The 22,822-nt window shown below is 40.8% G+C and overlaps 1 protein-coding gene across 3 annotated transcripts; it reads right to left on the bottom strand.

Moving 5' to 3' along the window:
• Nucleotides 1–9,368: 9,368 nt before the first annotated feature.
• On the bottom strand, nucleotides 9,369–22,571 carry tcp11l1 (t-complex 11, testis-specific-like 1). Of its 3 annotated transcripts, none has more exons than XM_079346191.1 (10): nucleotides 22,201–22,571; nucleotides 21,769–21,908; nucleotides 20,862–20,994; nucleotides 20,637–20,757; nucleotides 20,153–20,289; nucleotides 19,208–19,344; nucleotides 18,890–19,068; nucleotides 18,598–18,779; nucleotides 15,767–15,939; nucleotides 9,369–11,465 (listed from the first exon to the last, which is right to left on the bottom strand). In XM_079346191.1, the coding sequence occupies exons 2-10, from the start codon at nucleotides 21,905–21,907 to the stop codon at nucleotides 11,245–11,247; spliced, it is 1,422 nt and encodes a 473-aa protein (XP_079202317.1). In that variant the 5' UTR covers nucleotide 21,908; nucleotides 22,201–22,571; the 3' UTR covers nucleotides 9,369–11,244. The 3 variants fall into 3 exon arrangements, with proteins under 3 accessions (XP_079202317.1, XP_079202316.1, XP_079202315.1); XM_079346190.1 differs by having other exon boundaries at nucleotides 20,153–20,292; XM_079346189.1 differs by having other exon boundaries at nucleotides 20,153–20,373; nucleotides 22,201–22,568.
• Between the last annotated feature and the right edge of the window lie 251 nt (nucleotides 22,572–22,822).

Here is a 22,822-nt window from a genome sequence, read left to right on the forward strand (position 1 = left end):
GAAGAGAAGTCCCTGAACCTTTTTGTTCGTTAAAGAGAAGTCCCTGAACCTTTTAGTTCTATGAAGAGAAGTCCCTGAAATTTTTAGTTCATGAAGAGAAGTCCCTAAAGATTTTAGTTCTTGAAAAAGAAGTCCCTGAACCTATTAGTTCTATGAAGAAAAGTCCCTGAACCTTTTAGTTCTTGGAAGAGAAGTTCCTGAACCTTTTAGTTCTATGAAGAGAAGTCCCTGAACCTTTTAGTTCTTGGAAGAGAAGTTCCTGAACCTTTTAGTTCTATGAAGAGATGTCCCTAAACATTTTAGTTCTTGAAAAAGAAGTCCCTGAACCTATTAGTTCTATGAAGAAAAGTCCCTAAACCTTTTAGTTCTGAGAAGAGAAGTCCATGAACCTTTTAGTTCCTGAAGAGAAGTCCATGAACCTTTTAGTTCAATGAAGAGAAGTCCCTGAACCTTTTAGTTCTATGAAGAGAATTCCCTGAACCTTTTAGTTCTATGAAGAGAAGTCCCTGAAGCTTTTAGTTCCAGAAGAGATGTCCCTGAACCTTTTTGTTCTTTAAAGAGAAGTCCCTGAACCTTTTAGTGTCTGAAGAGAAGTCCCTGAACCTTTTAGTTTCTGAAGAGATATCCATGAACCTGTAAGGTCTATGAAGAGAAGCCCCTGAACCTTTTAGTTCTATGAAGAGAAGTCCCTGAACCTTTTAGTTCCTGAAGAGAAGTCCCTGAACCTTTTTGTTCCTGAAGAGAAGTCCATGAACCTTTTAGGTCTATGAAGAGAAGTCCCTGAACCTTTTAGTTCTATGAAGAGAAGTCCCTGAACCTTTTAGTTCCTGAAGAGAAGTCCTTGAACCTTTTAGTTTCTGAAGAGATATCCATGAACCTGTAAGGTCTATGAAGAGAAGCCCCTGAACCTTTTAGTTCTATGAAGAGAAGTCCCTGAACCTTTTAGATCCTGAAGAGAAGTCCCTGAACCTTTTTGTTCCTGAAGAGAAGTCCATGAACCTTTTAGGTCTATGAAGAGAAGTCCCTGAACCTTTTAGTTCCTGAAGAGATGTCCCTGAACCTTTTAGTTCCTGAATAGAAGTCCATAAACCTTTTAGGTCTATGAAGAGAAGTCCCTGAAACTTATAGTTCTTTGACGAGAAGTCCCTGAACCTTTTAGTTCTATGAAGAGAAGTCCCTGAACCTTTTAGTTCTTTAAAGAGAAGTCCCTGAACCTTTTAGTTCCTGAAGAGAAGTCCCTGAATCTTTTAGTTCCTGAAGAGAAGTCCCTGAACATTTTTGGTCTTGGAAGAGAAGTCCCTGAACCTTTTAGTTCTATGAAGAGAAGTCCCTGAACCTTTTAGTTCTATGAAGAGAAGTCCCTGAACCTTTTTGTTCCTGAAGAAAAGTCCCTGAACCTTTTAGTTCTTTAAAGAGAAGTCCCTGAACCTTTTAGTTCTATGAAGAGAAGTCCCTGAACCTTTTAGTTCTTTAATGAGAAGTCCCTGAACCTTTTAGCTCTTTGAATAGAAGTCCCTGAACCTTTTTGTTCCTGAAGAGAAGTCCCTGAACCTTTTAGTTCTGAGAAGAGAAGTCCCTGAACCTTTTAGTTCATGAAGAGAAGTCCCTGAACCTTTTTGTTCGTTAAAGAGAAGTCCCTGAACCTTTTAGTTCTATGAAGAGAAGTCCCTGAACCTTTTAGTTCATGAAGAGAAGTCCCTGAACCTTTTAGTTCTGTGAAGAGAAGTCCCTGAACCTTTTAGTTCTTTGAAGAGAAGTCCCTGAACCTTTTAGTTCTATGAAGAGAAGTCCCTGAACCTTTTAGTTCCTGAAGAGAAGTCCCGGAACCTTTTAGTTCTTTAAAAAGAAGTCCCTGAACCTTTTAGTTCTATGAAGAAAAGTCCCTGAACCTTTTAGTTCTGAGAAGAGAAGTCCCTGAACCTTTTACTTCCTGAAGAGAAGTCCTTGAACCTTTTAGTTCTATGAAGAGAAGTCCCTGAACCTTTTAGTTCTTGGAAGAGAAGTTCCTGAACCTTTTAGTTCTATGAAGAGATGTCCCTAAACATTTTAGTTCTTGAAAAGGAAGTCCCTGAACCTATTAGTTCTATGAAGAAAAGTCCCTGAACCTTTTAGTTCTGAGAAGAGAAGTCCCTGAACCTTTTAGTTCCTGAAGAGAAGTCCATGAACCTTTTAGTTCATTGAAGAGAAGTCCCTGAACCTTTTAGTTCTATGAAGAGAATTCCCTGAACCTTTTAGTTCTATGAAGAGAAGTCCCTGAAACTTTTAGTTCCAGAAGAGATGTCCCTGAACCTTTTTGTTCTTTAAAGAGAAGTCCCTGCACCTTTTAGTGTCTGAAGAGAAGTCCCTGAACCTTTTAGTTTCTGAAGAGATATCCATGAACCTGTAAGGTCTATGAAGAGAAGCCCCTGAACCTTTTAGTTCTATGAAGAGAAGTCCCTGAACCTTTTAGTTCCTGAAGAGAAGTCCCTGAACCTTTTTGTTCCTGAAGAGAAGTCCATGAACCTTTTAGGTCCATGAAGAGAAGTCCCTGAACCTTTTAGTTCTATGAAGAGAAGTCCCTGAACCTTTTAGTTCCTGAAGAGAAGTCCTTGAACCTTTTAGTTTCTGAAGAGATATCCATGAACCTGTAAGGTCTATGAAGAGAAGCCCCTGAACCTTTTAGTTCTATGAAGAGAAGTCCCTGAACCTTTTACTTCCTGAAGAGAAGTCCCTGAACCTTTTAGTTTCTGAAGAGATATCCATGAACCTGTAAGGTCTATGAAGAGAAGCCCCTGAACCTTTTAGTTCTATGAAGAGAAGTCCCTGAACCTTTTTGTTCCTGAAGAGAAGTCCATGAACCTTTTAGGTCTATGAAGAGAAGTCCCTGAACGTTTTAGTTCCTGAAGAGATGTCCCTGAACCTTTTAGATCCTGAAGAGAAGTCCATAAACCTTTTAGATCTATGAAGAGAAATCCATGAACCTTATAGTTCTTTGACGAGAAGTCCCTGAACCTTTTAGTTCTATGAAGAGAAGTCCCTGAACTTTTTAGTTTTATGTAGAGAAGTCCCTGAACCTTTTAGTTCTTTGAAGAGAAGTCCCTGAACCGTTTAGTTCTTTAAAGAGAAGTCCCTGAACCTTTTAGTTCCTGAAGAGAAGTCCCTGAACCTTTTAGTTCTATGAAGAGAAGTCCCTGAACCTTTTAGTTCCTGAAGAGAAGTCCCTGAACCTTTTAGTTCTATGAAGAGAAGTCCCTGAACCTTTTAGTTCCTGAAGAGAAGTCCCTGAACCTTTTAGTTCTATGAAGAGAAGTCCCTGAACCTTTGAGTTCTGAGAAGAGAAGTCCCTGAACCTTTTAGTTCTTTGAAGAGAAGTCCCTGAACCTTTTAGTTCTATGAAGAGAAGTCCCTGAACCTTTTAGTTCCTGAAAAGAAGTCCCTGAACCGTTTAGTTCTTTACAGAGACGTCCCAGAACCTTTTAGTTCCTGAAGAGAAGCCCCTGAACCTTTTAGTTCCTGAAGAGAAGTCCCTGAACCTTTTAGTTCTTGGAAGAGAAGTCTCTGAACCTTTTAATTCTATGAAGAGAAGTCCATAAACCTTTTAGTTCCTGAAGAGAAGTCCCTGAACCCTTTAGTTCCTGAAGAGAAGTCCCTGGACCCTTTAGTTCCAGAAGAGATGTCCCTGAACCATTTTGTTCTTTAAAGAGAAGTCCCTGAACCTTTTAGTGTCTGAAGAGAAGTTCCTGAACCTTTTAGTTTATGAAGAGATATCCATGAACCTGTAAGGTCTATGAAGAGAAGCCCCTGAACCTTTTAGTCTCTGAAGAGATATCCATGAACCTGTAAGGTCTATGAAGAGAAGCCCCTGAACCTTTTAGTTCTATGAAGAGAAGTCCCTGAACCTTTTAGTTCCTGAAGAGAAGTCCCTGAACCTTTTTGTTCCTGAAGAGAAGTCCCTGAACCTTTTTGTTCCTGAAGAGAAGTCCATGAACCTTTGAGGTCTATGAAGTGAAGTCCCTGAACCTTTTAGTTCTATGAAGAGAAGTCCCTGAACCTTTTTAGTTCCTGAAGAAGTCCCTGAACCTTTTAGTTTCTGAAGAGATATACATGAACCTGTAAGGTCTATGAAGAGAAGCCCCTGAACCTTTTAGTTCTATGAAGAGAATCCCTGAACCTTTTAGTTCCTGAAGAGAAGTCCCTGAACCTTGTTGTTCCTGAAGAGAAGTCCATGAACCTTTTAGGTCTATGAAGAGAAGTCCCTGAACCTTATAGTTCTTTGACGAGAAGTCCCTGAACCTTTTAGTTCTATGAAGAGAAGTCCCTGAACCTTTTACTTCTATGAAGAGAAGTCCCTGAACCTTTTAGTTCCTGAAGAGAAGTCCCTGAACCTTTTAGTTCTATGAAGAGAAGTCCCTGAACCTTTTAGTTCTGAGAAGAGAAGTCCCTGAACCTTTTTGTTCCTGAAGAGAAGTCCATGAACCTTTGAGGTCTATGAAGTGAAGTCCCTGAACCTTTTAGTTCTATGAAGAGAAGTCCCTGAACCTTTTTAGTTCCTGAAGAAGTCCCTGAACCTTTTAGTTTCTGAAGAGATATACATGAACCTGTAAGGTCTATGAAGAGAAGCCCCTGAACCTTTTAGTTCTATGAAGAGAATCCCTGAACCTTTTAGTTCCTGAAGAGAAGTCCCTGAACCTTGTTGTTCCTGAAGAGAAGTCCATGAACCTTTTAGGTCTATGAAGAGAAGTCCCTGAACCTTATAGTTCTTTGACGAGAAGTCCCTGAACCTTTTAGTTCTATGAAGAGAAGTCCCTGAACCTTTTACTTCTATGAAGAGAAGTCCCTGAACCTTTTAGTTCCTGAAGAGAAGTCCCTGAACCTTTTAGTTCTATGAAGAGAAGTCCCTGAACCTTTTAGTTCTGAGAAGAGAAGTCCCTGAACCTTTTAGTTCTTTGAAGAGAAGTCCCTGAACCTTTTAGTCCTATGAAGAGAAGTCCCTGAACCGTTTAGTTCTTTAAAGAGAAGTCCCTGAACCTTTTAGTTCCTGAAGAGAAGTCCCTGAACATTTTAGTTCCTGAAGAGAAGTCCCTGAACCTTTTAGTTCTATGAAGAGAAGTCCCTGAACCTTTTAGTTCTTGGAAGATAAGTCTCTGAACCTTTTAGTTCTATGAAGAGAAGTCCCTGAACCTTTTAGTTCTGAGAAGAGAAGTCCCTGAACCTTTTAGTTCTTTGAAGAGAAGTCCCTGAACCTTTTAGTCCTATGAAGAGAAGTCCCTGAAACGTTTAGTTCTTTAAAGAGAAGTCCCTGAACCTTTTAGTTCCTGAAGAGAAGTCCCTGAACATTTTAGTTCCTGAAGAGAAGTCCCTGAACCTTTTAGTTCTATGAAGAGAAGTCCCTGAAACTTTTAGTTCTTGGAAGATAAGTCCCTGAACCTTTTAGTTCTATAAAGTGAAGTCCCTGAAACTTTTAGTTCCAGAAGAGATGTCCCTGAACCTTTTTGTTCTTTAAAGATTAGTCCCTGAACCTTTTAGTTCCTGAAGAGAAGTCCCTGAACCTTTTTGTTCCTGAAGAGATGTCCATGAACCTTTTAGGTCTATGAAGAGAAGTCCCTGAACCTTTTAGTTCTATGAAGAGAAGTCCCTGAACCTTTTAGTTTTTTAAAGAGAAGTCCCTGAACCTTTTAGTTCTTTAAAGAGAAGTCCCTGAACCTTTTAGTTCTTGGAAGAGCAGTTCCTGAACCTTTTAGTTATTTCAAGAGAAGTCCCTGAACCTTTTAGTTCTATGAAGAATAGTCCCTGAGCCTTTTAGTTCGATGAAGAAAAGTCCCCGTGTTAGGTTTTGTTTTTGGCGGACCCCAAAATGCAGCGACAAAGACGAACCAAAATAGTTTTAACCAAAAGATATTTAATGTTCCAAAACAAAAGAGCAGGCAGTGAAGGCAGGAGGCTGGCTGGCTCGACGATCCAGGAGGCACACCAGCAAAAACTAGAAAAGAGAAAAAACAAGTTCAGTCCAAAAATTTTCACAAAGCGAGAGCACAAAAATCCAACTAGAGAATATCAATGACTTGCTGTATGCAAACATGCCACTACCGAACGAGACGGAATTATCTGGCACAGGAGTAGGGTGACAGCCAGGCTTATATGGAGGGGTTGATTAGATGGAAGACAGGTGTGCCTCGTCTGCTGCCTGGAGGAGCCAGCCACACCCCCTGCCACTCACACCTGCAGAGGAGAAAAGAACAGAGAAGGGAGGGGGAGAAAGGACAACACAACCACACACAGAAAACTACCAAACAGAACTGAAACCTCACACCCTGAGCCTTTTAGTTCTATGAAGAGAAGTCCCTGAACCTTTTAGTTCCTGAAGAGAAGTCCATGAACCTTTTAGTTCCTGAAGAGAAGTCCATGAACCTTTTAGGTCTATGAAGAGAAGTCCCTGAAACTTTTAGTTCTTTAAAGAGAAGTCCCTGAACCAACCTCGCAGCACCACCCTGTAAACAAGGAACAACCAAAATATTACAAATATCAGTCTCAAATGAATTAATTAAATATCAATATTGATAATAAGAATAATAATAATAAAATAATCTGTATTTAATTGAAGGTGTGAAATCCGAACACAAAGCCCTTTCACCCAGCCTAAGTCACAAAGCAAATCCACAATAAGCACAAACAACTGCTCTTTAAATTATAACAGAATTTATTTAACAAAGAAACATCAAGTTAATCAATGAAACTCAATCAAACAAACAACTATTATAAGCTAAACTACAGAGACAAACATAAACAAACAAGTGTGGCACGTGTGTGTGTGTATGTGTGTGTGCGCGTGTTTCTGTGAGAGTGAGTGAGAGAGAGAGAGAGAGAGAGATCAAAATGGCAGCGTGATCACGCGTGATCACGTGATGGCGGACACTGAACACAGGTCTCCTAACCTGGTCTATTGTCTTGAGATGGAGTCAAACTCTGTCTCTACCTGATCTGTCTCTGCAGCATTTAAAAAACAAGCCACAGATATCTACAGTATGTGTGTGCGTCTGCTGAAAGGTGCGTGTGTAAGTGCGTAAAAGGTGGGGAGAGAGAGAGAAAAGAGCACACCTCGAAAGCTCAATCGCAGCCTGGAACTCACGCACAACTCAGAGCATAGTTTACTTCACTACCAGAAGCCAGTGGCCGAATTTGTATCAGACGGCGTTCACACTAGTCTTTCTGATAATGAGTCTATTACCCGGTTATGACGCGAGAGTTCACAGAGAAACACACGGGACGCAGCGGCCCAAATAAAGAAAACAAAAGAGGTTTTACTCTCATAAAACCTAAGACGCAGTGGTCAAATACCAAGCAAATATTATCACAGTTTCACAATAATAACTCAGTTATTAAACACACTCTATATCTAACTGCCCAGACCTAGCTAAGCCTCACTTGTAACCGTTTTGTCCACGGTTGATGAAAGAAGCAACAAAAGGGTCCTTCGCTGGGACGGTCTCCAGCCGTCTCCCTGCAGTTGTATGGTGATGGCGGCGCGTCCAAGGGGTTGAGCAGGGCCGTGGTGTCCTCTGTCGAGCGAGGTGATCTCCGTGGATGTCCTTTCTTTACAGGACGGAACGAGACGTAATCCTTACGATCTCTCTCAATACCGTTTTAATACGGGAGAAATAAGACGCTCTTCTTAGAGATGCGTTCAAATGGATGATCTAAGCTTGGAATTCAGGATGTCGGTATGCTTCAAGGCCTTGGGTTAGCTGCGCGCCTAAACTTTTAAACAACGAAAAACATGGTGTGAAAAAGGAAGCAGAGGAGTATCCTCGGACGTCGCTAGACGATGTGTGAAAGAGCGTGAACAATGGGAGGCAACCGGTTTTATCCCTCCCAAACTTCACACCTATGTGTTAGGTGTGGCAAAGCATTCTGGGAGTACCTGCAAGGTCTGCTGGGATAAAGAGTCTTTTGTCATGGTTCTCCAAAGGGACACAGCCTGAACTTTGTCATCCTGGCTGGACCCAACACCTGGCAGGAACCACAAGGGCCAATGCGGTAACTGTCCTGGGAGCCCTACTTAGAGGACACAAGTTGTGGTGATTCACCCCGCACCACTACGGAGCTGGAAAACATCTTTCAGCAGGTATCGTCCAGGTGTTGACAGGGTCTGGTGAGCACCAGGAAATAGAGAGGCTGGGCACCCTTCCAAATTCAGTCTAAGAGGGCATAGGAAAACCTGCCAGGCGGGCCTCCAGCCTCAACAGCTGACTGCTGCGTCTTCCCCTACAGCGTGGGTGCTTTTGTCGCAGAGGAGGAACCAGGGCACGGCCAAGGTGAGCCGGGACCCTCGCCAGGAACGGGGGCAGGGTTTCACGTCCCCCATGATCAGATTTTACCAGATGTTCAGCAAAAAGTTGAAGATCTAGCAGTGTTCGGCGATCATACAACAGTACAGAGTCGACATCCAGAGCAAAAAGTGAGACAAACAGCATAAACACACAGCACTGAGAGAGACAGAAGGCAGGCCACGCACCCTGGCGCCATCTTGTTGGCAGATCTGTTTATATCATATGGTGTAAATGTAAACAAATCTCTCACAATATTTTTGACAAAATATTAGGTCTAAAATTAGTAGTTTCTTAGTCAGTCTAATGTAAGAGCATTTCTCATCAAAACATTATAAAGTCAGTTATCCCACAATATGAATAACTAAAGCTAACATATCGACCATGCTAAGTGACTGGTTTTACTCAGAACAAAAGCTAACATGATCATAACCTGAATAGAACAGGTTTCTATGCAGCAGAATTAAAAGACAACTTAGGGTGCTACGACAACCCCTCCTGAATGAAACAACTCTCAATTGACAAACAACTTGTGGTGCTCACTCAAACTACTCTGTATTTACAGTAGCTTACAATGCTAACACAGTGCTAACTCAGCCACCTAAAAAAGTGGAGCTAACAGTTGCGGTCCTTCCTTTTAAAATACTTACATTTCAAGCAAAGCCACATGCTGGTCTGTGCAACCCTAAAACCGAGCAAGCACCGTTAGCCATCCCTTCTCCGCAAGCGAGAAAAATAATCGGCGGACTTTCACAAAAGTTTTCATCAGGTTGGGGGTGGAGTCAGTGGAGTCCATGGGTGGAGATACCCACAAGGGGATGGTATTTTTCAACTCATGAAGTCACTAGATGAGAAAATTTCAAACAGGGCGCTTTTCTCTGTGCTGGAAGACTTCAAGACACAGACCACAAACAAATAACTGGATGGGTTTATTTCACATGCTGTGTGCCGGTGGACACTGAAGTTACTTCATATGTGTTCAAAAACACTGCAAAAGTCATATTTTTATAATATGTCCCCTTTAAACTTAATCTCTGTCACTAAGAATCATGGGCGCCTCTCCTCTTTACCACATCATGCTAAGTTTTTATTTGAACACAGTTAACACGATCTTTATATCGTAACAAATCAGGTATGGTGGACTTTCTCTACTGTTTTGATTTCTGTGTAGAATATGTGAGACAGGCTAAAAAAAAACATACAATGCCTACTTTAATTTAAGTGTCTGACTTTACTGAAGACATTTGAAATTTTAGATGAAATAAAATTATGTATTCATTTGTTGAATACTTTCATCAAAGGCAAACTTGAATTTGCCTGCCCATAAAAATGTGACCACACTACAGATGAGGCTACAGACAGATGCTGCTAAAACCTCCTCTACTCAGAGCTTAATGAAGTCGTCAGAGAGCAAAGGACAAGGCTCAGGGAAAAGGAGCGAAAATGGCTAAGAGTCCACTCACCTAAGCAACTAATTATAAGCAAAGTATTGCTTTATTCTCACCCACATATTATTAACACAAGATCTGCAAAGCCACAATTTGTTCTTTTTTTGACCCAGCACTTCCTACATCCTCCACTCTGCTCACACCAGACATATTCGCCTCATATTTTACTGAAAAGGTTTTAACCGTCAGTGACAGTAATTTAGGATGGATATGATGAATTTGCCTTTGTGCCTTGGTCTGTCACCACCTATATCTGATCAGATTTTTAAATGTTTGTGCTTACTTAAGTTTCCTCTTTTCTAGGTCCTTCCTTTTTTGTATTTAGTCTTTGATGTTCATCGCTTTGGATAAAAGTGTTTGCTAAATGAATTGCAGAATTTAAAAGATGGTATAAAGATAGGACTATAGGAGCAGCTCAGAAAGTGTGTCAGCAGAAGTTTGTTAGTCATTTCAGCAACAGCACATCAGTTTTTCTGCAGGATGAGACAGACTGACTGGACCAATTTACAAAAAACTATCAAAGTGGACAATCTCATCCCTAAGTCAGTATTCAAGGACTCTATTGTGGACATTCTCACTGACAATTGCAACAGTTTCTCAGTTCACTTAACTCCCCAAACTTCTATCTGCTGATTCATTACTGTCTGTCCCATACATGTTGTCATTATAATATTCACCATTCGGTGTATGGCATGCAATACCACATATCTCTCTGGATGTTCTATGGGCTGTGCTGCTGTTGTAAGTGTATGAAAGGATACACTGTACATGTAACGACTGTTTTATGCCTTCCTGGTATGTCCTTTTGACTTGTTTTGTAGCAGTGACTGTTTGGAATGCAGATGGCTGTTGAAAATGTTGTATGCTGCTAACTGTGCTCAAAATGAGTGTTTATGTGCTAGCGTTGTCTCCATCTGTGTGCTGTTTGTCCTTTCAACATTGACCTCTTTTCAGCCCCCACTTCCCCTCCTCTCAAAAGGCTTTTGCCAGGCCGACTATGTAAGTAAGAATGTTCTCTTCATGACATGCCTGGTTAAATCAAGGCAAACTAAATAAAGGTTGAGGTAGGCAGAGTGACCCAGGCATGACATCTGTTCCTTCTGATCTTTGATGAACACTGATTAATAGTGTTGACTTTATTTCATTTACTTCTTTAGTATTAAGAAAATGCTTAGATTTAGCAAATTATGTTAATCACTATACTAGGCAATGTTGAAATGATATCCTTAATTCAAAGTCCAAGACAGTTATTGTAAGGTCACTAATATAAAACCTGAGTGTTAAATAATATAGTAATAATTAAATAGTAAAAATGTGACATTATGTGTCTGGGATAAAAGCCAGTGTTTTTGATAATGGCGGCTTAAGGTGCAACTATGGAGAACTGGCTTTATTTACTGAATATAGATCAGCTTCCTTAACCCTTTATCTTCATATTCAATTTTACTAGTGAAGGTGTATAACAACTACAGACAGATTTTTCAAGTTCATGCTTATGTATCAATACTCGGGATCTCCCCTGCTGTCAGTATTTTCTGGAGAATCTTTAGGTAGAATGGGGAGAAGACAAGCTTGTTGAAGTTGACAAGGCGACTGAAGCGAACAGCCAGCTCTTTCAGCTCCCTGCTGACTGGAGTCAGACCTCCTGGGAGAGAAGGGACTTTATGTTGGCTGGACTCAAGGGAAGCCAGAAGATAGTTCTGAACTCGCGAGTCTGTGACAAGGAAAAACAAAGAAGGAAGGAGAAGGAGAGGACATCACCGTCATCACAAAATAAATGTGAACATTAAACACAGTTAACCCACATGTTGCTGGCTTTACTTCTATTTATTTTTTAGTTAAAACCCAGTCAAGAAAATATACATGTACAGTGGGTACGGAAAGTATTCAGACCCATTTGTAGAATTTTTTGCAAATTTATTAAAAAAGAAAAACTGAAATATCACATGGTCATAGCCTAAGTATTCAGACCCTTTGCTGAGTATTGAGTAGAAGGAAGATAGATAGATAGATAGATAGATAGAATAAACAAGATTTAGGAGCCCCTATGTGACTAAGAGTAAACATAATTACAGGTTAAACCTGTGAAGTTAGCATTAGCATTAGACTTAAACTTATATAGCATAATGTACATAACCTGTGAAAGGAGAGAAAAACATGTGCTGATTAAAAGAGACCTGTAAACAGTTAAAGAGCCTTAGAAACAAAGTGCTGACCTTCTAGAAACTAGTTACATGTGCATGTACAGTGGTGTTTGAGGTAGTGCCAGAGGTGTGAGTACAGTCATTAAACAGTCAATGCAGGGATACAGACTGGGCCATTAAAGTGTTCAGCAACATAAAGGAGCAGTGATTAGCATTAAGTGTCCAAAGCAATAAGGTGAAACCAGGAGGGATTATCGTGATTGCCATTAAAGTACCCAACTATTGAGGAGCAGATTAGCATAAGTTTCAAAGACAGTAGAGTGAAAACTTGACCTAGGAAGGGACAGAGTCGTCTGTACTTCCTGAGAAGGCTGGGGTCCTTCAACATCTGCAAAAAGCTGCTGCAGATGTTCTACCAGTCTGTGGTGTCAAGCGTCCTCTTCTACGCAGTGGTGTGCTGGGGAGGAAGCTGCAAGAAGAGGGACGCAGCACGCCTGGACAGACTGGTGAGGAGGGCCGGCTCTGTGGTGGGCACAGAGCTGGACTCACTGGTGACAGTGGTAGAGAGGAGGACTCTGGACAAAATGCTCTCCATCATGGACAACACACACCACCCTCTGCTCAGCACCTATACCGGGCAAAGGAGCATGTTCAGTGACAGACTGCTGTCACAGTCGTGCTCCACGAACAGACTCAAGAACTCTTTTGTCCCCCTGGCCATAAGACTGTACACTTCACTGTCACGGCAGGGAAGAAGCACACGGTGAACCCTGGACTCATTTTTCCATTTTTTTTTTCTCACTCCTCATCTGCACTGCTGACCTCAGAGTCAGCCTCCAGTTGGACACTTTAATGTATATTGATAGTCACCTTACTGAGCACTGGTCACTTTAACGATAATCACCCTAATCATGTCTGGTTTCATCCTGCTGTTGTGTTATGCTGCATCTGTAATGGTTGACATGATCACCCTAACCACCTCTAGGGAAGTCCGATCACAACCTGGTCCTACTCAAGCCACAGTACAAGACAAAGATCCAGAGACAACCGGTAACAACACGCACCTTCAGAAAGTGGTCTCCTGAGGCAGAGGAGGCGCTCAGAGACTGTTTTGAGACCACCGACTGGAGTGCCCTGCAAGAGACTCATGGTGAGGACATTGAGCGGGTCACACACTGCACAACTGACTACATGAACTTCTGTATGGACGTTGTGGTTCCCACTAAAACTGTGCGCTGCTTCCCGAACAACAAGCCCTGGATCACCAGCGATGTCAAGGAGATCCTTAACAGGAAGAAAAGGGCATTCAAGGAGGAAGACCAGGCAGAGCTGAAGGGTGTGCAGGGGGAACTCAAGGTCAGACTCCGAGAGGCAAAGGAGGAGTACAGAAGGAAGGAGCAGAAGCTGCAACAGAACAACATGAGGGAGGTCTGAGAGGGCATGAAAACCATCACAGGCTGCAAGAAGAAAAACAACAACGCAGAAGACAGGGACCCTGAGAGAGCAAACCAGCTCAACTTGTTTTTTAACAGGTTTGACTGCCCCGTCGCTGCAGCCAGTGCCCGTCCCCCCAGCACCCCTCTACACACCCCCTCCCTCCCTCTTACTCCCCCCAACACCTCAACCAGGACAAACACAATCTCCAGAGACAATCCATACCCCCCCCCCCCCCCCCACCATTACCAGAGACCAGGTGAGCAAGGAGCTGAAAAGACTCCGCCCCAGGAAGGCAGCAGGCCCGGACAAGGTGTGTCCCAGGATGCTAAAGGCCTGCTCTGCTGAGCTGGGGGAGCCACTTCAGCACGTCTTCAACAAGAAGAAAAACCCCAGTGAGCCAGGCGACTTCAGACCAATCGCTCTGATATCGCACGTTATGAAGACCTTTGAACGGCTGCTGCTCCAACACCTCAGACCCCAGGTCCAACACGCACAGGATCCCCTGCAGTTTGCATACCAGGCAAAGGTGGGCGTGGACAATGCCATCCTCTATCTTCTACACAGGGCTTACTCTCATCTGGACAAAGGGAGCAGCGTGATGAGAATCATGTTCTTTGATTTCTCAAGCGCCTTTGACACCATCCATCCCCTCCTACTGAGAGACAAGCTGACCGAGATGAGGGTGGACTCGCACCTGGTGAGGTGGATCACTGACTACCTCACAGAGAGACCACAGTACGTCAGACTGAAGGACTGCACATCTGACATTGTGGTCAGCAGCACCGGAGCACCACAGGGGACTTTGCTCTCCCCTGTCCTGTTCACCTTGTATACCTCTGACTTCCAGTATAACTCTGAGCTCTGCCACATGCAGAAATACTCGGACGACACTGCGATAGTTGGTTGTGTCAGGGATGGACAGGAGGAGGAGTACAAGAGCCTGATCGAGGACTTTGTGACGTGGTGCAGTGCCAACCATCTGCAGCTAAACACCTCCAAGACCAAGGAGATGGTGGTGGACTTCCGAAGGAACAAACCACATCTAGAACCTGTTTCCATCGGGGGGGTCCACGTGGAGGTGGTCAGGACCTACGGGTATCTGGGGCTGCAACTGGATGACAAGCTGGACTGGTCGCCTAACATGGACACTACCTGCAGTAAGGGGGTGGCAGTGTAGGCATCCTTCACGTTTGCATACAGGAGGTCTATTGTCCTGTTCTTCCTGGTGGGACAGCTTACAAACTGGTGAAAGTCCGGTAGTGTAGAGTTCAATGTAACGTGGTTAAAGTCCCCTGAGATGGCAATGAAAGCATCAGGGTGCAGTGTTTGTAATCTCAAGATGTTCGAGTGGATGACGTCACACGCGGTCTCAACGTGCGCTCGCGGAGGAATGTAAACAACAACAACAATGGTGTGGGAGAACTCCCTGGGCATGTAGTAAGGACGGAGACCTACCGCCAGGCTCTTATCCCACAATTGCTCAGTTTGGCTGGACGGGAAGGGTTTTTTTGTAAACTTGGCCAGATCTGTGCCCTGCCACAATTCTGTCTCTGAGCTCCTAGGGCAGTTCCTTCGACCTCATGATACTCATTTACTCTGACATGCACTGTGTGCTGTAAGGTCTTATGTAGGTCTTATAGGCAGGTGTGTGCCACAGCTCAACTCCAATGAAGGACCAGAACCATCTCAAGAAGGATCAGAAGAAATTTACAGCATGTGAGTGTCACTGCAAAGGGTCTGAAAAAAAGGTCCATGGGATATTTCAGTTTTTCTTTTTTAATAAATTTGCAAAAATTTCTACATTTCTGGGTTTTTTTTCAGTCAAGATGGAGGGCTGTGTACATTATTGAGAAATAAAATGAACTTTTTTGATTTTAGCAAATGACTGCAAGGAAACAAAAACTGAAAATTTTAAAGGGGTCTGAATACTTTCCGTACACACTATAATATACAGTGTATATGATAGATTTCCAAAGAGGCATAGAGTTTTACACAGATGACTTGCAAAAATGATTTTAATGTATTGGTTGAACATAGAGAGGACGGTTTACCTTTTAATCACAGAAATAGCTCAACACTTAAGATAAAGAGCAGGTCTACACTGTACTTGGCAACAGTGCATAGAACACTTTCTTTGGTCTGGGAGCCAGGTCCCTCCCTCAATATGTTTTTTGCTATCCTTTTTCCTTATTATTTTCTAATTTGCATTGTTTCGTTACTTAGTTTTTGTTTTGTTAGCATTTGCTTCTATGATGCATCTTGATGAATGTAAAAAGTAAGACAAATTGCCTACAATCATGGTCACAAATAATCTAATGTGGTAACGTTTTGCTCTTCAGATCGTTTAAACAGAAAAGGTTAATAGCAGTTTTTTTGTTGAAAAACTCCACATGGTTTTTAACAGATAAATGATCAGGATTTTCATCATTCTTACCAATCAGCTTGCGGACTGTGTTGTCTGAATGAATGGTGGCTGAGATTTGTCCCCTTAAAGTGTTCTGTTGTTCAGTTGAGAAGGGAGCATATCCATGTTGGCTTAGACACTGAGCCAGATCAACACACAGTTTCTCCCCAATGGTGGCTAAGGCCTCCTGTACACTAAATGACCTTGGAATCAGCAACAAAGAAGTGTGTAAGTATACAAAAACAGGTTTGATAACAATGTCATTGATGCTAGTATTAAAATGAAAAAATAGCATATTATTGCTTTTTAAATAAACTGCACAAAAAAACACAAAGAAAGCAAAGAACCATATGTAACCAAAGGTAGCAGAATTCAAATAGAGGAAGTTGACTGGAGGCATATGGCCTACATATTGTTTCTTGGACAAAGTCCAGCATTCAATCATTTATATAATTATTGCTAAAGCATCAATTTGTATGTTGTAATAACAGGAAAACTAAGATACAACGCTGTGGTGTTGCATTCTGTCTCCTGAGCATTGAGAGCAAAAAAGCGGCAGTAGCTCGTTCTGCATGATTTGGGTTGGAATCCAGAAGGTCATTGATTCAAGTCCTGGTACTGACCAAATATGGAATTGGGACTAGTGGAGCAGATAAAGAAAGAATTGTTCACTTTGTGATACAAGCATGAAATTTGGTACATATACTCTTCAAACCCCATTATTTTCTAAAACAATGCTGGCCACGCAAAATTCCAACATGGCGGCCTCAAAATTCAAGATGTCTGCCCAAAAATGTGTTTTTTTCCTTAAAAACTCGACTTGATGACTTGGTTTTAAACCCCATTGAAGTATTGAAGTTGAATATAAAGTTGGGTCTTGCAGATGTCTTGGTAGCTAGTATATATCTGTAGCTATTACAGTTCTTGAGACACAGCATATAGATACTTTATATAGATATTTTGTAACATTGATTGTTGTTAAGTTAATATGGTTATATGAAAGTGTTATTTTCATAACCTGTTATTTTCAGTAGAGTTATGACATCAAATAAAACGAAGTTGGTGTCCAAGATTTCTGCCATTGACTTGAAGTAATCATATCTTATGAAACATAAACTTTTGGCGTGTACATACTTTTTGGTCTATGCATGCAGGCCATTGCAGTACACAGCATTACATAAGCTTGTAGCAACACACGCTTTTTGTACACAACCACTTTTAGCTTGGTCTTGGACTGTCTGACTATATCTACTCACTACCAACTATGGTTTACTAGATAATGGATATGGGGCTGTTAGACAGCATTTGGGATACTAAACCATACTAATTCTACAACTATACTACAACCTAATAAAGCCTTGTTTAGATTAGCTCACGTTGAGTTACATAGCAGTGATGTCCCCAGTGTGCCCTGGCTGTGTGTTGACATTCACTCTATTGCATCTGCAAGCTTGTATCAACATCTAAATTCTATACTGCAATGGCCCCATTGGATGCATTGACAGTCAATTATGTAAATGTACATTTGCATAAGATGCAAAAAGGACTTGACAATAGGTCAGTATTTACTGACCTGAGAATGACTACTTTCTCTGTGATCTGGCATGCCAAAGCAATTTAAAAAAATATGAATTTACTACTGTGTTGTTTCACACTTACTCACAATCTCAATTTACTAAAGCCCCTTTATGAAGGCTGCATGGATTGGGATAAAAAAGCCTATTCATGTCACTCCAAGCCAATGGAAACAGAGTTTATGCATTATTGTAGTTGATATATATATATATATATATATATACAGTCTCCCTAACTGAATGTCAAATATTTATGTCGATATATACTGTATTTGCTGCACAAGCTGAAACTGCCTCTTAACTGCTTAAATAAACCAGAATTTTTTCCCTCGAATGGTAAATAACTTTAGATTCGTTTGCCAAATAATAAGTTATTGTCTCTACATTAGAGTCCATCAAAGTTGGCCTTGGACAGAAAAATGCCCTGTGTTTGTTCATCTATTTCCCTCACATCGAACTTGTATACCAAATTTCATCAAAATCTGAGATAGTCAGGTGGGGCAGAGTTCTAAAATTGGACCACTTGGCATGGAATGGCCCAAATAGATTTGAGTTTATATAGCGCAATTCTAGTTTTCTGACAATCAATCAATCAATCAATCTTTATTTGTATAGCGTCAATTCATAACAGGCGTTATCTCGAGACACTTTACAAAAGCAGGTAAAGGACCTTACTGTTTGTCTGTGAACATTAACGAAAGAGCAGTTAACAAGACCTTGCTCATTGTTATGTTTACAAAAAGCAGGTAAAGGACCTTACTTATGGCTATATTACAAGAGCCCAGCTTAATTCATCATAGCGTGGAAAGAAAAAACTTCCTTTTAACAGGCAGAAATGTTCAGCAGACCCGGGCTCATGACGGAACAGCCATCTGCTAAACTGTGCTGGGCTTGAAATGGGATGGGACAAGATGCAGAAAGAAGAATAGGATAGGATAGGAGATAGGACAACTCAAAGTGCTTCTTCACTGCATGTCAAACCTACACATTCACACACTGCGGCTGAAGCAGTGGGAGCAATTCAGGGATAAGTGTCTTGCCCAAGGACACAACAGACATGTTGCTGCTGGGGATCGAACCCCCAACATTCCGGTTGAGAGATGACGCATCTACCACTGAGTCACAGTGAGGTTTGTTACTCTATATAGTCTTTGTAATGTTCATTTAATCAAAAACACAGATCTGGATCATTAATCTAGGACCCATTTTTTTAAAAAAGGCAATCAGCAATACTTAGATACTTCAGGGAAAAATAAAATTGATAACAATAAAAGTGCTAGTACTCACAGTGTGCCAATGTTTGCAAGAATGACATTGATAGTGTTTTTAAGAGTCTCAATAAGCCCTGGAAGGCCTGAGATAGCTTCTCCTGTGGACGTGTAGACAATAAGCAGCACAGAGGAGAGCAGAACTAACTTCTCAGCCTCCTGCTGCATGTCCTGGAACCGAACCTGATCCATCAACACCGTCTAGAGATGGAGGAAAACACTGTTTATATTTGCAGCAACAAATAAAAAGGGTTAATTTAACATTTTAAAAAAATTAAAAAATGTCGTGACAGTGTATTGATAATGTTTACCTCTGGGAATGGATCAGAGGCATGATCCCACTTAAGCAGGAGTAGATAGGCATGATTATGGACATCAACTGTACTGAGTGAGCGAGGGTCAGATGAGGCAACATTAGAGCAAGTTTCCCTCACTTTTCTCAGGGATTTCATTGAGTCCTCCAGCCACTTCTCAGTGTAGTCTAAAGCATCTAAAAATAAAAGATAATTCAACCATACATACCAGTTTAGCTACTTTATCTGAACTATATGAACTGAACTCTCTCTCTCTCTCTCTATATATATATATATATATATATATATATATAAAATGGAATAAGTAGTCCTTACTGGGTTGCTTCTCTAAAAAGTCCTGGAATTTGCTCCTCTCATACTCAGCGGACTGCTGCATTAGATGAGGCCTAATGCTGCTTAGAGCAAAGTTAGCCATGTCCATCTTCATCAAATCCAGAACTGAGAAAATTGCCCTAAGAGAAAGGATGGCAGAGGAGGGCACACTCATACTGTAAATAAAAAATATATTACTCACAAAATTGTGTTTTTGAGTGACTCCAACAGGACAGAAATTTCAAGTCAAATTGCCTTTCAGTTAACTTGACATTCATCCGAAGTATGCTGTAGTTAAGACAGTTTGGAGTGGGGATGTATAAGATTCTAATCCAATAGTTACTGAACTATGTACAGTAGATAACGGTCCACACAGCCGCGGTTTCACAATGTCAGAGTTCAAATTAAGGAAACAAAGCTATGTACCACTGTAAACTGGGAACATATTTTGGTGTCTTAAAAAAGTTCTTCATACAACAACAAAAAAATAACCCTTCTTCAAAAATCATTATTAATTATGTTTGTTTCCAGCTCAGACTAAAAAAAAAGTCCCAAAAGATTAGCCTAAATGAACATGGTAGCGCAGAGATTATACAACAGATTTATACAACAAATAGTATAGACTTTAAGTCTCATTTTTTAATAAGAAGGACCCTTTCAAGTATCTCACCGCCCATGTAAAGGCATTACATGGCTAAGTCTCCAGCTACTTTATCTGAACTGATAGCAGTTCACTGTCTGGGACATATTTATTACTGATAAGTGCCTAACTTAAAACCCAACTATAAAAAGTCCCTTTAAGGCTTCATTGATTTGGAAATTTATCCCTCCAGGACAAGCTGGCTTCTACCCTGTGTTTGCGTGAAACAACACTAAAGAAAAGTTTTTAAATAAATTAGGGCCTGTGACACAGAAATAATGGTCATCTGTCTTTTTGCATAGGCTTACTTAAGTAGAGAAATAATATCAGTGATCTCCTTTAGCTTATTGATGTCCTCATCTCTGCAGGGGGCACACAGCGAACCCATCATCCCAATGATGAAATGGGACAGTTGACTGATGTCAAGCACTCCATTGTCAGCCTGCTGCTGTAAGAGAGACAGGTCAAAAACCTCCTCTATACGGGAGCGCAGACGTCCTTGGCCCATTTGCAAGAAAGACAGTAGCGTCTGGGAGGGAGGTACGATGACGATTGAAGACAGGAAATATAGAAAACACAGGAAAAGAAAAGGTATTGTAGTATATGCAAATATATGGTAAAGCATGGCAGCCATGACGTTCTCAAAAGAAAAAGAACTGCAGGATCATATCAGAAGAAAAAGGATGGCAACCAAAATAAGCTTAAATTAGGAAAGTCATGTTTGACATGTCATGAGGCTTGTTTATTTGATAAATTAAAAAAATAATAATAATAAAAAATCCTCTGCTTCACCTTTTTAATCTCAGCCAGCAATTTAATGGCATTTTCATACTGTGGTGGATCCTCCTTTAACTGAGCATCCAAACAATCCCAGAAAGCTTGGTGCATAATATCCTTCACTCTGCGCTCCAAACTGTACAGAGACATGGGAGAGAGTGTTACTTCAATCGCAAAAATAGAAACCCACAAGAGGAAAATGATACAGAGGACAGTTCCTTTTTCCAATTAAAATCTTACCTCCCCTCTGGTAGCTCTGTAGGTTTGACTTGAAACTCCTGGTTGACCATTATCTCATGAGCCAGAGCCATATTTGTGACTCCCTTAACAGTTCCCATCAGTTCCTCCACTGAGACAAACCTGGGAGGACTGGCTGTTAGGGAAGAAAGTCCACCTTAATTTTTATTTTATTTTTTCACAAAATTTCTTCGTGGGTAGTTGTGTGAAGAGCTGCAAACAGGTTTATGACATTTAATCCCATTTATATAATCAAATAGAGTTTATCAATGAGTCATATAAATGTGTTGTTACCAGATTTAATAATCAAGGTTCAACTCTCAAAAACATGGTTGTTGCTTGACATGACAAATAACAAACGTGCAAGGATAACACCTTTGTTTTTCTGTGCCCTTTTTAAGTTCATATGTTCCTGCTAATAACACCAAACTGACGATAGCCGGAAGAACTGAACTTGCAACTGTATCCAAAAAAGGAATCATCTATACTATCTGATTGCCATAAAATAAGACACTTTCTCTCATAAAGAATCCTGCCGCCTTCTGCAATTTCAAAATTTCTGACTATTTAGAGGTTTATGTGTCCCCAAACGCAAAGCTCTGCAGAGGATTGAATGGAAGCAAAAGATGTCAAACTTAGCATTTAATTTTAATATCATCCTTAAACACAGGTAAATCATGACAACTAGAGATCTTGTAATATCTGTGTCCATACACTGATAAAAAGAACATCTTAAAATGACATTAATGATGAGTCATAACTTTTGATTCATTTGTTTGTAAGAGAATTCTGCTACAAACTCAGCCTGCAGAAGTATGCAGTCTTATCTTTCAAAATGTAAACAAACCCAATTTTTGATTCTTGTCTTTAAGATTGTAATTGTTGTTCTGTTTGGTCAGCTCTTGGTCACCTTGAGGAGTTTTTCCTCTTTTCAGGCTTGGAGTATTAGCAGAGACCCCTTTCCTCACTGTCTCCTCAGAAGCATCTTGCATCCTTTCCTTTGACTCCTCATCTTCTCCAGACTCCAGGTGGTCTGTCCCCTTTCGCATACTAAGACAGCAAGACGACAAACAGTTTTTAAAAAATGCAAATTGCAGGTATTTGATTATGAATGCTTTAAAACGTTGATCTGTGAATTTTTAATGATGCTAATAACGGTTAATATTATAACAGGTGCGTGTTATATTATTTAAACTAGAGATAAAGGCCCTATAACAACGACACGAGCAGTAGGCTATTGTATACCCTTGTATAGAGGAGAGATTGAGGTAATTGGTTAACAGAAAACGCCTTTTGAAACAGCAGCTGTGATTGCAGTCGAGACGTCGGTAAGGTTACTAACCTTGTAGTCTGCAGCCCAGATGAGAGTTTAGTAAACTGTGAACAACGTATTTGGTACCTTAGCTTAAGTGGGATAGTGAGAGTCAATAGCTTAAAAGGTAAAGGTCCTCCTCACAATGCAACAAAAGCAATATTATTACTTGCAGATTATTTCATCAACAACGTAAGACAAATTCGACAAGATAAAAAAGACTTCGTTTAAATCCGTTTCATCCTTGAAAAACTATTGCAATATTGACGTCGTAGTTATCCACTGATGGGCTATCGCTAACAGCGCTTTTTCCGGTATTGGGAGGAGTGTCCATGACGTAACGGTCGAGCCCTCTCCTACAGGAACCCTACAGTGGTACAAACAAAACAGACAAGACGCCTGAAAGTCTGTCTACTGACCCAGAGTAGCCGATGCAGATTCTGGGACTGTTAATCGCTCATGTCGTAGTTGGAAGATGTGATTGATGTGTTTAGTTGTTTTTAATTTAGTCAATCAATGCTGATAGGAACATTATGATATACATTTAATTAAAAAAACATGTGTATGCTGATAGCCAATGAGTAAATAACCTAATAACAATAGACAAATAATAATAAAATACATAATGCAAATAAACCTTGCTCTTATTATT

Source organism: Symphodus melops (genome assembly GCF_947650265.1).
Source record: "Symphodus melops genome assembly, chromosome: 6".
NCBI classification, from domain to species: Eukaryota; Metazoa; Chordata; class Actinopteri; order Labriformes; family Labridae; genus Symphodus; species Symphodus melops.